General features: G+C 40.8%; 1 protein-coding gene across 2 annotated transcripts in view; it reads right to left on the reverse strand.

The window, feature by feature from the left end:
- Positions 1–16,037, reverse strand: part of MLLT3 (MLLT3 super elongation complex subunit) — a 275,250-nt gene that overhangs the window by 3,154 nt on the left and 256,059 nt on the right. For both annotated transcript variants that reach the window (XM_069574117.1, XM_069574118.1), the window contains exons 8-10: positions 12,867–12,966; positions 7,523–7,594; positions 6,301–6,372 (exon numbers count right to left, since the gene is read on the reverse strand). In XM_069574117.1, the coding sequence (XP_069430218.1) occupies positions 6,301–6,372; positions 7,523–7,594; positions 12,867–12,966 (244 nt within the window). The remainder of the gene's footprint in view (positions 1–6,300; positions 6,373–7,522; positions 7,595–12,866; positions 12,967–16,037) is intronic.

The raw sequence follows: 16,037 nt of genomic DNA on the forward strand, positions 1-16,037 counted from the left end.
TTCTTTCCTAGCAGAAGCTTGACTTTCTGGGAGTGGCAATACACCCAGCTAAAACACTGGCCTCCCAGACCCACCTGCAGCACTGGGCAGACACTGCGATTCACAGTTTGTCAAAAGTCACTGGGCTTTTAGGAAAAGTTTCAGAAAGGTATGGACTATGGGCAGGTGGCTTTTGCCCTCTGCTCCCTTCCTGTCTGGAAAGAAGATGCAACTCTGGAAGTGCAGCAGCTGTCTTCCCTTCATGTGGATGAATCAACGACGTGAAAGATGGCAGAGCAGAATGGCAATGAGTCTATGTCCTCAGCTGCATCTTTTAAGCCACCACACCAACCATGAATCACTTACCTCCAGGCCTATTATTATATGGGATAGCAGGGAGGCAGGATGCAGGGGTAGAGAGGGAGCCTTATTTGCTTAAACCATTAGACTCAGAGTTCAATTATATGCATCAAGAGATTATCTGAAGGCCTGTTTCTGATTATGGTTAAAGTAAGACACTCACGTAAGAATTTATCAAGCTAGATCTTATTAACACTAAAGATCTAAAATGAACTCTCGTTGGCTTTATTAGTTAACAGTTACAGGATAAGTCACCCCCATACATCTATATGCATAGAGAAACACGCACACATAGCTATGTCCACAAATACAAGCCTTTCAAGGCAATCCAATACTTACTATATATTTAACATTAATTGAATTAACAGTACTTTCCAGAGTAAATTATCTTTTTTGCTACATTGATTAGAAATACTAAAGACCAACTGAAAATGTGTAAGCTACAGTACAGCAACAAACAGCCCCTTCAGAGAGCTCTTTGAGGATGGAAACAAATAGCCTTTCAATTTACGCAATAGAAGCAAATGACAGTTATCCCAGAGTGTGGCTCCTCTTCTCAATGAGCTGGCCAGCAGGTAAATGCCCAAGCATTCAGAACAAAGAATCCTGAATTTGGCATATTGAATCCTGCCTCTTTTCATACTGTTCATGGGGTCCTCAAGGCAAGAATAGTGAAGTGGTTTGCCATTCCCTTCTCTAGATCATGGCATCCGGTCCCATCACTTCATGGCAAATAGATGGGGAAACAATGGAAACAGTGACAGACTTTATTTTTCAGGGCTCCAAAATCACTGCAGATGGTGACTGCAGCCATGAAATTAAAAGACACTTGCTCCTTGGAAGAAAAACTATGACCAACCTAGACAGCATATTAAAAAGCAGAGACATTACTTTGCTGACAAAGGTTCATTTAGACAAAGCTATGGTTTTTCCAGTAGTCATGTATGGTTGTGAGAGTTGGACTATGAAGAAAGCTGAGTGACAAAGAATTAATGCTTTTGAACTGTGGTGTTGAAGAAGACTCTTAAGAGTCCCTTGGACTGCAAGAAGATCCAACCAGTCAATCCTAAAGAGATCAGTCCTCAATATTCATTGGAAGGACTGATGCTGAGGCTGGAGTTCCAGTACTCCGGCCACCTGATGTGAAGAACTGACTCACTAGAAAAGAACCTGATACTGGGAAAGACTGAAGGCAGGAGGAGAAGGGGATGACAGAGGATGAGATGGTTGGATGGCATCACCAATTTGATGGACATGAGTTTGAGCAAGCTCCAGGAGTTGGTGATGGACAGGAAAGCCTGGCAGTCTCAAAGAGTCAGACATGACTGAGCAACTGAACTGAACTCATCCCGACTCTGCTCTTTGAATGACATTGGACAGAACATCAGAACCTCTGAGCCTCAATTTCCTCATCTGTAAAATGGGGACAATGCCACCCATTCTACCTATCATGCAATGTTGTTTTGAGGATCAAATAATATACAGAACATGAAGCTTCTTTATAAGCTGAAAATTGCTGCACAGATGAGGGCAACATGATTATGACTACCATGTAGACATAAACTCATCCTCAGTTATCCAGGAGGTAACCATACCACCCATGAGTTTTCACACCCAGTGCTTTTTCCTCTGCCCCTCATTGACTGTTGGCCATTTCATCAGCACTAAAACAAATGAAGCAGGGAAAATGCCAGAAGCTAAAAGTCAGAAAAGATCTCCTTGAAATTAAAAAAAAAGTTTAATAAGTTTTGTAGGAGGGAGGAAAGAAAACAGGGAGAATAGCAGCTGAAGGAAAGTAGTTGAAATAACAAGGGATTTCCCTGGAGGGTCAGTGGTTAAGATTTTGCCTTCCACTGCAAGCAGTGTGGGTTCAATCCCTGGTCGAGGAGCTAAGATCCCACATGACTCATGGCCAAGAAATCAAAACATTAAACAAAAGAAATAGTGTAGTAAATCCAACAAAGATGTTAAAAATGGTCCACATCAAAAACAAACATATCTTTTTTAAATGGAAAACTAAAACCATAATGTGGGGGTAAAGAAGCAGAGTCCCACACTTTCCCTTGAAAATGACAGGTAACTCACCATTGTAAGAAAATAGAATTCTGTGACTCAGTCTAGTTGCTCACTAATTACTAAACAATAAATAGAAGACAGAATAATAAAAATACCTTCTAGAAAAGGCCACTTGGTTTTAAAGCAAATAAACACATTTACTCACTAGGATATTCAACCCTCTCACCTCATGGGCACTGTACTATCTTGTAGGTTCCGGGGCTTTGATTACAGCTCTCCTGCCCCCTCCACAAACAGCACATCCCACCCTGCCTGCAGCCACAAACACACAAAGAAACGAAGGGGATCTGATCAATCTCACTAAATGAGCCCTGCATTTTTATGGGAGCTTGTAAGAATGCATCAAGGTGGAGGCAAAGACAGCCTTAGAACAGTAGCAGTGCCAACAGATGGGGTGTTCAGGACTATTTGCCAATGGGAACAGCATTAATGATTTGAATTATTAGAGCATGAATCTACACCCTCAATTAAGTAAAGACTTCATAAAGAAAAATAAATGTGGGTTTCTTTCCAGGAATCCTGGTAGTTAGAACATCAGGAACAGAGCATTAACATGCTTTATGGTAATGGCATAAGCCACACAGCCCACAGACACCACCCCGCTGGTCCCTGAAGGACGCCCTGCTGCCATGCCATAGGGTTCCCCGATCTGCAAGTGCACATGGTGCCACCCTGGTGTCATTACCTTGCATCATACTGCAATGAGGAGTCTAACTCCAAAATAGTAGTAATAATGAAAGACAGAGTGACTGTAGAGGGGAAAGCAGGCAAGGGCACACGGTATGTTACAGGTAGTGAAAGAGGAAGAGCATGTAAATGGCTGAGCCCATTCTTCAGATGATGGTGGTTGTGAAAATATTTGTGATGGATTATTTCCTGCCACATCAGCTTTGGAGGGGGTATGATGCAGGTTTTTTTTTTTTTTTTTTAAGGGGAAAGATCCACTTGTTTAAGTCTATGGCTTCTTCCCCCAACCCTGTTTTATAAAAGTCATAAAAAATTATAAAAAGGTAATAAATTATTTGTAGTCTGATTTACATATATGCATATATGTATGTATGTATATAGGCTTCCCTGATGGCTCAGCGGTAAAGAATCTGCCTGCAAAGCAGGAGATGCAAGTTTGATCCCTGGGTTGGGAAGATCCCCTGGAGAAGAGAATGGTAACACACTCCAGTATTCTTGCCTGGAAAATTCCATGGACAGAGGAGCCTGGCGGTCTACAGTCCAGAAAGTCCCAAAAAGTCAGACACAATTGAGTGACTGAACACACACACATACACACACACATATATATTTTTTAAAGGATTCTTTTTACCCAAACAGCCTCTTCACTGAGTATGAAGTCATGAACAAGTTTTGCTTCTGTCTGGAGGGGAGTCAGGGCTGGGGTGAGCTAGGTCTTCCTGCAGAATGGCCCCTGCTGTGCGGACAGGGAAGCCCCCTCTATGGCTGTGACAACATGTGCTCTATTGGGGTTGGGAAGTGGGACATCAGGCTCCAGTCTTCAAGGAATTCTAAAATACACCAGGAGATTCTCCAGGGTAGAGAAGATCACTTTCAGCAAAACACTTCTCAGGAAGAGTTCTCCATGTTGTTATAACACTCTGCCATACCATTTACTCCCCATCTCCCTAAAGAAAATTCTGAGTATAATAGCTGTTACCTAAACTGCTGAACCAGCCTCTAAGGAAGCCCTGGTTTTCCTCAGAGGTTATTTTTTCCCTCCTGAGGAGGATGCAAGCCCAGACTCAGAGCTGGAACTGCAAGAGAGTTTAGAAGTGTTCAATCTCCCTTTCCAAATAAATGTCAAACATGTGGTTTAAAGAAGAATGAAATTATTAGTAAGTCCAAGGTACTGACATCTCTGGTTTTGACTGTGTCCACTGTACTACATTGTTACCTGATGGAAAAGGGCCTTAAGAACACAGCCTCTCTTGATCCAATGCTTTCTGTTCATTAACCTAGATGCTGGGTGCCAGCACTGCATGACCCCAGAGTAAAAAAGAGAGAAACCACTTTCTGTGGGCCAAATAAAAATGTCAGGCCAGATTTTCTGATAGGATGCCTTTCATAGGGAAAGAACTGGGATGGGATCCCGGGGTCACTAGAAATCCTGTCTCAGGTGCTGTGGTCTGCGTGGCAGAGAAGACGTAGACTCTGCGGAATGCAGTCCACAGGATGAGCAGCGCTCAAGGTGGGGAGTAACATCAGTGCTCAACAGTGCTATGCTTTACAATAGGAATTAATTAAGCAGTAAACCATGACAGGACATGCATCATGGTATCATAATCACAAGCCTCAGCTGCATTACAAGGCAAAAGGCCAAAGACTGGCAGCTTTCAACCGGCCTGGGAATGCAATTAGGTTGAAACGCTGTGGGCCCTGGAGTGCCTTTATGCCAGGTTAAAAATTCATAGATGCCACTCTCTCCCTCTAGAATGCTAAAATAATCCACTTCCATGAAACTCTCCTGTTAAGCCACCTTCCCTCACAATGCTTTCAAAGGTCAAAATAAAGGGCAATGTGAGATTGGGAATGCCAATGACACCCCATGGTAAGACCCTGCCCGATGGCATAGTATCGATTCACTGGCTGGCTTTCTGTAAGAAGGGGGTCCCAATGCTGCTCAAACATCTATCTTGCTCTCCTGTGAGACACTATTTAGGTCCAATTTGTTCAATAATAACTTTATTAAGCTTTTCCACAGTGGTTCAGAGCTGGTGCTTAGGGAAAAATGGGAAAATCAGCTAAATAGATTTACCATAACCATTCAGGCAATGGGCCCCAAATAATTGCCAAGTGGCAGGCTAACTGACTAGTTTTCAGTTGTACAGAAAAAAATTGAAGAAAATACTCTTGATATACTAGGATATGTCTTAGAGCAAGCCACTCAGATCCTGCTCCCTGACCTATTACACACTTAGATAGACATGCAAGAAATGCAACTTATCATCAATTAAGAATTATAGGTCTATAGTGTTTTGTTCAAGTCTGAAACTCTAGAAGGTTTAAAAAGCTTATCAGACCAATCAGGGAACTTGCAAAGTTTGAGAGTATGTATTTATAGATTTAACCAAAAATGTACACAGAATATAAATGTGACCATCAGCCATTAAATATTAAAAACACACACACATATACACACAGCTGGGGTAGATTAAGTACTAACATCAAGTTATTTGAAAGCAGTCTTTAAAAAAAATTCAAGCAGCAAAATAATCTACAAACCTACCCTGGAATTTAGAACACAACCTTCACTTTGAGTATTAAAGAAAAATTATTTTATCTTTAATTTTTGATGCAATGGACACATATACTGTAACCGTATGAAAACTAAAAACCACCCTCCTTCTCAAAACATCAAATTGTACTAATAGAAATGTCCCCACTCTAAAGTATTCCACAGTTGAGTTCATAATAACAGAATGTATGTTAAACAAGATAAGACAAAAGAGGAAAATATTTATTTTCCTTAGAATAGCATTGGCAAAGGTTACTAAATTGAATCACAAATGTTTACAGCACTTGACTGCAGTTCTTATCACTGTTTTCCCATGAAACCAGAAGCCTGGCCCCAAAGGTTTCTGCATTCCTCCCATCCCCTCCGTCAGCCCACATGACCGCATCAGACGGCTTGAGATCAGTATATTGCAGCATCATCACTTCCCCAAGTGCCCCGTTTTCATTGTCTGTGGCACCAAGGAAGCCCCAAAGCAGACTTCCAGGTAGCCTTGGAAATAAGCCTCCTCCCCAAATAGTCTGCAAGTGGCACTGGCCCGGAGAGCATGAGGCCAGGGTGGCCTCCAGGTGCTGTCACACCAGCGCAGGACAAACCAGACCTCCAGGCTTCTGGAAAGGGTGGTGTTCAGAAGCCTTCCTCACCTGCTGCAGAATGTGTCTTTCCCTCAATGTCATCAGCCTTCTGTGAAGCTCTACCAGTTCATCGAGGTATGCCTGAAAGAGAATGGTATGCCCCCAATGACAAGCATTTAGGAAGCAGTTCAAAAATAAAAGGATCAACAAAGTAAGAACATACCAGAGGTGGTTAGAGGTTGCACATTCTACCTTCTACCCTAAGCTGTGTGGATGCACTGCCCAAGGCCTTTGCAGACCAACTCTCCTTTGGCCAACTAGTACTTTCTCAAGGCAGCTTTTTTACAAAAAAGGGCAATTTGTGAACTTATTTGCTCCCAAGTAAACAGGATTAACCCTCTCCCAACAATGCCTCTAAAGAGAGAAAAGGAATTCAATGAAAAAAAATGTGAGCTTAAGCATATTATCACAGTACATATTCTTTTTTTCAATTAATCTTCCATCTCAGGCTTTTTTCTCTTAGTTATAATGTTTCTAAGTTTGAACATGGAAGTATCAATGCACACTACTAATTATGTAATTACGGCAAATTGGAGGGGGTGGGGGGAAACCTCTCCTGGTCATATCTAACATGGCCAGTGAACAGCAAGTAACAGGACAGAAGAATGTCTTACGAAAAATAGAGGTCACTATCCAAATCAGCATCTGGCTTGTCAAGAGTTCCCCTGAAAAAGGCAGAGGTACACCTTCATGTGCTCAGACTCGTGTCTTTGTTAGCATAAACGCGGGGTATTCTTTGTGCCATTTTCAATGAAAGCAAATAAAGGTTTGTGAAGCATTATCCAGGCCTACCCCGATCCTGCAAAGCATGTGAGGACCCTGCTTACAACAGGACACAAACCCCCAACAACTCTTGAAGTCAGATTTTGGATGCGTGACTGCACACGAGGGGGAAACACACTGCACTGCGATCAGATGTCCTGCTCACTCAAGTCTGAGGTTCCTGAACCCTCCACCTCCACCACAGCTCTCTCACCTCCTAATCCCATGTGCCCGAAATCCCCTGGCAATCATGGATAGCAATAGGCCAAGTTTATCTTGTTTACTGGAGATGTAAACAAGACTTGGAAAATAAACTACAAAGCACTGGGAAGAAGCGCCTGTCATTTGGGGATTTCAGGCCCTTCTGATGAAGAAAGTGAAATGAGAACCAGCAAGAATGATCAAGGGAAACACAAAGAAACAAGAGTGTCAGTGCTACCTTACTCACAGTAACAGACTAGAAACCTACCTTGTCACATTCGCCATTCTTTATTTGCTTATCTGATTTGCTTTGCTTTATTGGACTTTTCACTTCAAGAATCTAGGGATCAAAGAGAACACAGTTAAATTTGATTGCTAGCACTGCTTGGCTAACCTGCCACATAAAGGCACTATGAATGAAATGCATAATAACATCACTTTCCAAAGGGCATTTTTCCTCCTCACACTTTATTTCTTCTCCTCTAATCTGAGTTTCTCTGGGAAAATAAACTACTTATATCTGAAATGCTGAGTCAGGGCAATAGAACTTAAAAAAAAAAAGTGAGGATAAGGAAATTGATCTAAGCTTCCAAGGCTGCTTCTCTTTAGTGACAACACTCTCACACATATGCACAGCAGCTGAGTTGTAGTAGATTACAGTCCCCTCTGGCAAGAAATGTTTCTTATTCATCCTGTTGTTTCACATGACTACTTGTGTTCAGTGCAGTAAGGATAAGACAAACACTCAAATACCCTTTCTAGTACCTGCCTCGTGGATTCTAAAAAGTACTCCTGTCTACTAAATTGAGGAAGGTTTGGAAGTGAAGGTGGCCGCCACACTGGCTTCTCCCAACTTGGAATCCTCCTACTCAAGAAATAAAAGAGCCAGGACCATTTTCTGTATTCTAAGAAATAATGTGTTTACCCATGATAAAATCCCCAGTGCCTTTCCTTTGATCTGAACCAATTATAGCTTAGGTTATGAACAGCAGTTTTGCATACTGTTCAGACGGTGGGGAGTTACATTTCTAATTAACAAAAAGGAGAAATACATTATTACTTAATAAACACAGTTGATTAATTAGAATTTTTAAAATTGAGAATTATGCTTAAAGAGAACCACTGAAATTACTGATGAGAGTTTACAGACATATAAAAACATAAAGGCAAAGGTAATTTGTCTTTTTCATTATATTCTCATTATCAAGTGAGTTACAATCTGAAGCTAATATTGAGGAAGAAAATGCCAAAAAAGAAGATATTGAAGAAGTTTACTCTGCTTTAGCAAACACACACACAAGCCTCACAGTTCTGTTCAAAGGTCCACCACTTCCAAAATGCACAGAAGATTTTTAAAATGAGTCCACATTTATTTTGTAATTTAACTTGCAGAGAGAGCACTGACTGGGCTCAGAAACCCAAGTTCAGGTACCAGCCCTATCATTCAGTGTTTTTTGAACTTTGACAAAAATGAGACAAATAAAATGAGAGCTAGGAGCAAGGGAGCATCCAGGTTCCCATTTAGCCATGGAATTTTCTACTGCTAATAAGTATTTTACTTGCTGAGGATGACATTCTAGAAAAGACCAAATAGTTCTCAAAAGGAATACATATTCATTTGAATTTAGGAAAATGTATAAGAAGTGAGCTCCTAACAGCATCTTGCCTGAGAATAGCCTTTCTTCCTTCGTTTTTAAGATTAAGATACCAGATGACCAACGTGACCGGGCTAATTTCAAACATAATACTTCTGGCAACACAAGGAAATTACTTAATCGCAGAGGCAAAGCAATAGCTTTTAGTAAAGGAAACCAAACACCCCCACTACATACAGAACTCCCTTCTCTATGTTGGCTGGAAATGGGACCTCGAGGGAACGTTTGTTCGCACTGAGACCTAGGAGTAAGTAGGTCAGTAGATGGCACTCCTCGCCAACTCAGATACAGGGCTGGGCCAAGCAGAGCCGATCTGCTGTGAATGCAGGCAAGAGGAAAAATACAGCCCGTCTGCCTGCCTTGTGCATTAGAAAACTGAATTTCGTTCCCATCACATCCTTCCCCTGAGTACCCCGCCATTCCCTGCCCCAAGTCATTGTTCTCTGGGGACCAAGTGCCCGAGAACTCTCTATGGGGCACACAGAGTTGTGAACTAGGTTGAGAGAGTTCCACCACCTTCTCCTCAAAGCAGAAAATAGAACACGCAGGGCGCTGAAATCCCATCCTACACATTCCATAAGGGCTGCGGCACAGGAGGCCCAATGACACTGAAATCCTGGTTTCTTTCTTCTGAAGCTGCAGAGGCAGGAACAAAAGCCCCGGGTGTCAGTGATCCGCCTCGAGTTACTGAGTGGCTGCCCAGAGAGGGCTCAGTTAATCTTCCTGCTTTGATCTCTCCCTGCTCCAAAATAAACAGCTTTGTCAAAACCTCATTCTGAGAGCTGATCCATGCTGAAGACAATTGTTTTATTTATGATCATTTCTTATCTTTAAGGAAACGACTCCAGAATAGAAAAATATGGCACCTTGTCTTCCACAGGCCGATTTCAAACCAGTTTAACTGGATGGACTCTTTGATTTCATTCAACACGCCTCGAAGGCTGATAGGTGATTTATGATATTCTGAATATTAACTTGGGTCCGATGGATCGCTTCCTTCCTTTGAGGCCCCTCCCTCTCCTCCCTCCCCTTCAATAGTTTCAGCCAAAAAGGATCTAGAATTTTGATTTTGTTTGAAATTCACATAAAGAAGTTTGAAGTTTAAAAAAAAAAAAAAAAACCTTTGGTTAAAATGGCACAGCATTATTCCTCTCTATTAAGCTGTAGGGAGAAGAAACAGCCACCCAGACTGCTGAGAGGCACCAAGTATGCACGTGATAGTCTCTGAAAATAGAACCATGATGAGTTGCACTTCTATCCTTAATCTGAGGATCTGGCTTGAGAATCAGATTTTCAAGATTATTATTTTTCTGTATTCTTTTGTGAGGACTGACAACTCAATTACTCAGCAGATGGATTCTCTACCGCTGGGTCTTTGATGTTAACGATCACTAGTAGCTCCTAACAATACTCAGGTTAATTACTTGATTTGTTGACATATGGCTCTCTCTCTGTTCACTTTTTTTCCCAAGAATTAGAAATGTCTGACTCAATGAGCACTTTCTCTCTTCCCTAGTCCCTAGAAAACTGAGAAAAGGTAAGGAAACCATAGCTTTGCCTGGTAATTTATAGAAACTTTGAGACTATGATCAACCTACAGAGAGAGAGAGAATAGTGAAGGGATATGAAAGAAGAAGACTCAAGAGTCTGCCCATTTCACAGTTTCGTCTTCCTGGTATGTTTTCGCTTCTTTCACGTGAAATTTCAGATCATCATCACTATCACACTCACACACACACACGACTAAACACACTCCAGTTCTAAGACACAGGTCCAAAGAGGAAAGCATCCTTGGGTTAAATATATGTACATATATATACCTATATTTCCTACCCTAAACTACATATATTTCCTACCCTAAACTAGTGAAAAGTGAAAGCATATGGACCTCCTCATTATCCTTATAGGTGTATGGAGAAAGTGACATATAACTGAGTATTCCTGACAGATTGATGACTCACACGTGTGAAGCTACATTTGTCAAATAAACATATGCCAAGAAACCAGCGGTATGCTATTTAATCGGCTAAAGTAATTTTTACCCTTTCTAGATAGATGGTACCATTTCAATTTTGTTTTGCTTTTTTTCATTTTGCCAGACAGTCAATAAAAAAAAAAGTCTGACAAAGAATCTAAACTTTTCCCTGAAACCAGGGCCAGGTCAAGACTGCAGCAGGCCCAGGAAGAGACTATAGCGCAGTTCTGTCTGCAAGGGAAGATGGTGGCTTGTTGAAGCTGCATTTATTTAGCAAGCGTAGTTTTCACTCCACCTGGGAACAGTGCTGAAGGAGACTATTGTAGGGCACAAAAGCACATCCTATAATGCCCTGCACTCCTGGCCCTGCTAACACCACCATCACCGGCCAGGAAGAATCCTAATTCCAATACACCACCCACTGGAAGCAGAAATCAGGCCTACATAGGTTGAAATTGAATATAAAAATATATTCAAGGTCCAAATGCTATTCTATTGACAGCTCCTATTGAAGCACACAATTACAAAAGAATCCTCCAAGTTATCTAGTCAGCCAGCCTAGGGCCCGTCTCAACTGACTGGCAACGATGGCTATGCCCGTGGTCCTCACTTTCCCCTGACGTGCTTGACTTTGGAGTACTGGGCAGCCACCCTCGAGGTGATGGCTGGCTGGGTCATGGGTATGGCTGGCCCTGGAGGTGGGGAGACACACGGACTGTGGGGAGTTAGGATAAGGAAGAAGAAAGTACAATTCCTTGCAGGCCAGCCTGTAATGGATGACAAGGTTGGGCCTGCAGTCACATGCAGGACACAAAGAAACTGCAGTTGAACTGTAACTGTTGAGGTAAAGAACACTGATATTATTCCTACTTAATAATGGAGGCTTTAAGTTGTAGATCAATTAAATGAGGAATTTTAAATTTTAAGAGATTTTTGCTTTATATGAAATTTGAAATGAAAAAGTCTTCAGCTATAAAAATCACATCTTCCCTATTAAAGAAAGATCACAAATTTCAAGGACAAGGCCATTTAAAACAACAGGTAGGACACCTGTGAAACAATAATTTTACAAACCACATTTTCAACTTAATATTCATATGGTAACTTGAATTAAGCAATTATTATGAGGTCTCATGGAATCTGTCTAAATAGGGTAAAAAGAATAACATGGTAATAGAGAATCAACCCAATGCATAGTGAGGTTTTTTTACAATACTTGAAAACAGCATATTTTAGCAAGTGTTTAACATAATCATTCATTTAACAGAAGTTCTTCATCACAGCTTTGCAAGCTCTGCCTAGACCTATCCAAATAACTATATTCTTTACTCTGATTATCAAATTAATAAGCTTTCCTTTAGCTGGATTTATAACAACAGTGATAATGACCATTGTCTACTCTATATTTTATCAATGATTCCTTACAATCCCAAGTGATCATCCTTTTTTCCCGGGTAAGCACAGAGGCAGAGCACCTATCCTAACCATATATCATCAACTGTTTGCCAAGAGGTATGAACCATGCTTCATGCTCTTTACACGTACTTTTTTGTCACCTTCCCAGTAGCCCATAAGGTAGACATTAATATCCCCATTTACAGATGAGAAAACTGAGGCTAAATTAAAATAATGTTTGTACCAATAAACTGCTATAAATCAATAAAACAGAGAACCAGGCTTTATACTAGCTCCAAAAGTCATATTCTTCCCAATTGACAGGGGGGAAATATACAGAAATCAGGAGTACATGGGCAACACTTTTTGTCACCATCCTGTCCTGCATCTATTAACATTTAACTCACTCATCCAAGGTCATACTTTTGTGACAACTTAAGTACTTTTACCCTATGTTTTTAGTCCGAAGGTTGTAGATTCCCAGTTATTTGCTGTCAAGAGGCACTTTGTTTAAAATTTAAGGGGTGAAATGCCTGGCACACTTTGAGTTCTGCAGAGTCATGAGAAGCGCAGCCCTAGAAGCTTACCTGGTTGTTGCTGGTTTTTAATAAGGGTGGCGGGGGTTCATGATGTAGGGGTGAGGAGGCAGAACTGCTTTCACTATCACTGCCATCACTTAAGCTAACTCTGAAAAGAAACAGAGAAGTCAGTCGCAGCGTTACAGACAATTCTTGAAATATCCAAAGAATTAGGGGTAGAGAGCAAGGCATCCAAACATTAATCTTTGGGAACTTGTTTTAGCTCATACAATCGCTACTACGTGCCGGCGTTTACTTTGTATCTAGAAAGGGGTTAAACGTTTGACTTGCTCCTTCTCATTTAATAATCTCCATTTCATAGATAAGGAAACTGAGACAAACTGGATCACTCACATAGGGTCCCAGAAGTAAGAGTGCTGGTTCTAGGATTCAAATCCAAGCAACGTGACTCAGCCCTGGTACTCGGCCAGTGTATTTTGCCGCCTTCATTTATTCATTTATCTCCCTGTTCCAGATCCATCCACCTACTGTCATAAGCATGTCACCCAAGCTGGAAGTTCAGCAAAATCGGATAGTTCACAGGTTACTACCCTTTTCCCCCTTCCTTTCCCTCTGCCTATTTGTTACAGGTGAACATTTTACAAGTATGGCTAAAATAAAGGCTGCAGGAAGGGAAGTAACTGCTAAGAAGAATGTGCACCACGGCCCTGCAGCACTGACAGTTCAGGGTGACATCTGAGGGTGGGAGGTGTGAAGCTCAACATGACAGACCCATCACCAATCATTTCCAATGTGTCATGATGCAAAGTTGACCCTAGTTCTGATGCAATTCCCTGGAAATACACCACAGCACAGGAAAAGACAGTGTGTTTGGGAAAACTGCTTTAGAAAAATACAGTGTCTTTCAACAAGGAAAAACAATAAAAATATCACCTCCTCATTTTTTTTTTCCTTTCCATTAAACATGGAATTTTCTTTCAGTGAGAATAGGAGATATTTCTTTGTTTACTCTGCTGAATGTGTGCACTCTTTTAGAAATGTCCTTCAGTGTTTGCTCCCTCTCTTTGGTTGTATCGTAACCTAATACAATATTCTTCTCAGAAACAGAAAATGCTTTAGAAATCAGGATAGTTTTTCCGTCGTTCTGAATAGGCAATCACATTCCAGCCCTATAATACATTCAGATAGACAAGAAACGAGATAGGCAATGGAAAGGATACACTGGGACATCCTTTTAGGAAAAAACTGACGGAACTTGTTTTTCTTAACTAAATTACATTAATGAAGTGTTCAGTTGAAGCACTGCTTTAAAATGCTTCTTGACTGAAGTGGAAGGCTGAGTATTTAAAATGATTAAACAGTTGAGACTTCACAAGTGCAATGAAGATAAAATGTTACCCAGGCGGGGGCTGTGCCAACAGCATATGTCAGGAGGGAGGGAGAGCCTTGCAAACAACATGCATCACACATCAGTCAACTCATAAACATGTATGATCTGACCCGTGTTGACTCAGGGGACTAGGCAAAGAGGGGACAGGCCACAGCCCATCACAGAGTGTCTAGATCTTCTACAAACTAATAGTAAGTTGGGAGATGTCCAAACTGGCTATGCAGTTTTTCACCAGCTAAATGTAAAAGCAGTCAGTGGTCAGGATTTCGATTGTTATAAAGATGCTCCTCACCTACAGGTGTCAGTTCATTTTTAGGTGGGTTTTTTTTTTTTTTTGGCCCCATCAGTTTCCTTCTTGTCAGATTAAAGACTTGTAAAGCGAAACATCATAAGGCCAAGACCATAAGGTTCCTTATGTCTCTCTTATTTAAAAGGAATACAGATGGGTGATTTTGGGAGATGAGTAGAGAAAAAGGAATTGAGTACAGCCATAAGGAAAAACCACTGAGATATAGGACAGGGCATATATTCTAAGGAGACTCTTCTCCAAGGACACGAAGGAATTACCAATTAGCAAACATATGGTCTGTCCTGTCTGGATTAAGATCACATCATTTTGGGGAATTTTAGGGCTTGCTACCCAGAAACGGATAATGGGAAAAGACTTAATGCAATATATTATCAATGTAATTGGATTTTAAGTTCAAATAGATTCATATTTTTTCCTACTCAAAACCCATTAAAGTAAGCACAGCTATTCGTTTTGCTCATGATAAATAAAATCCTCGAGGCAATTTCAAGTTGACTATTAATTATAAGTGACATGAATTAGCATCTTTCCAATGCAGAAGTATGCCTCGCCGCATTAAAGCTACTTAAGTAACAGTCAGCACACTTAAAAGGAATTTAGTTTCTGGAAAACACACAGGTGATCCTAGTTTTAATTAGGTCACACATAATTCATTGAAATCAATCATGCATTTCTAACTACAAACAGCGAACACATTTCCTCAAATTCTGAGTTATGAATACCTACAGCAACGAAGCTACACAAATTCTTCAAATGAAAGCAGAGTTCATTTAAGCAGCCAGTCCAGCCACCATGGCATTTACTTTGAAGGGCAAAAGCTTGCAACAGGACTTTTTCTCTGTAAAATTAATGGAGGAGAAACCTCTCCTTTCTGACAACAAGGGATAAAATAGTGCCCTGGGGAACAGTGAGTGTAAGCATGCCAAGGTACCCCAACTTTGTATGGCGTATAATCTATAAAAATAGTATATATTATATACAAATATGTGTATTGACATCTATAAATGGAATCTAGAAAGATGGTACTGATGAACCTATGTGCAGGGCAGGAATCAAGATGCAGATGTAGTAAACCGACGTGTGGACACAGCAGGGGGTGTTAAATAGTTAGTGGGAAGCTGCTACATAACACCGGAAGCCCAGTCTGGCCCTCTCTGATGACCGAGAGGGGTGGGATGAGGGGTGGGTGGGATCGAGGTTCAAAAGGGACCTATGTATATACATATATATATATATATATATATATATAGAGAGAGAGAGAGAGAGTGTGTGTGTTATGGTTAATTTGTGTTGTTGTATAGCAGAAACTAACACAACAGTATAAAGCAAGCACCCTTCAGTGAAAAAATACATACACATTATACTATCAAATTACTATGCTGTACACCTGAAACTAACATAATATAGTAAGTCAACTATAATAAAAATAAACAAATTCAAAATACTTAAAAAAGTGAATGTGACTATTTACGTGCCATCGGATTTGGTGTTTCACGTTTTTGCTGTGGTTCTACTCTGA

This window comes from Ovis canadensis, chromosome 2 (assembly GCF_042477335.2).
Source record: "Ovis canadensis isolate MfBH-ARS-UI-01 breed Bighorn chromosome 2, ARS-UI_OviCan_v2, whole genome shotgun sequence".
NCBI lineage: Eukaryota > Metazoa > Chordata > Mammalia > Artiodactyla > Bovidae > Ovis > Ovis canadensis.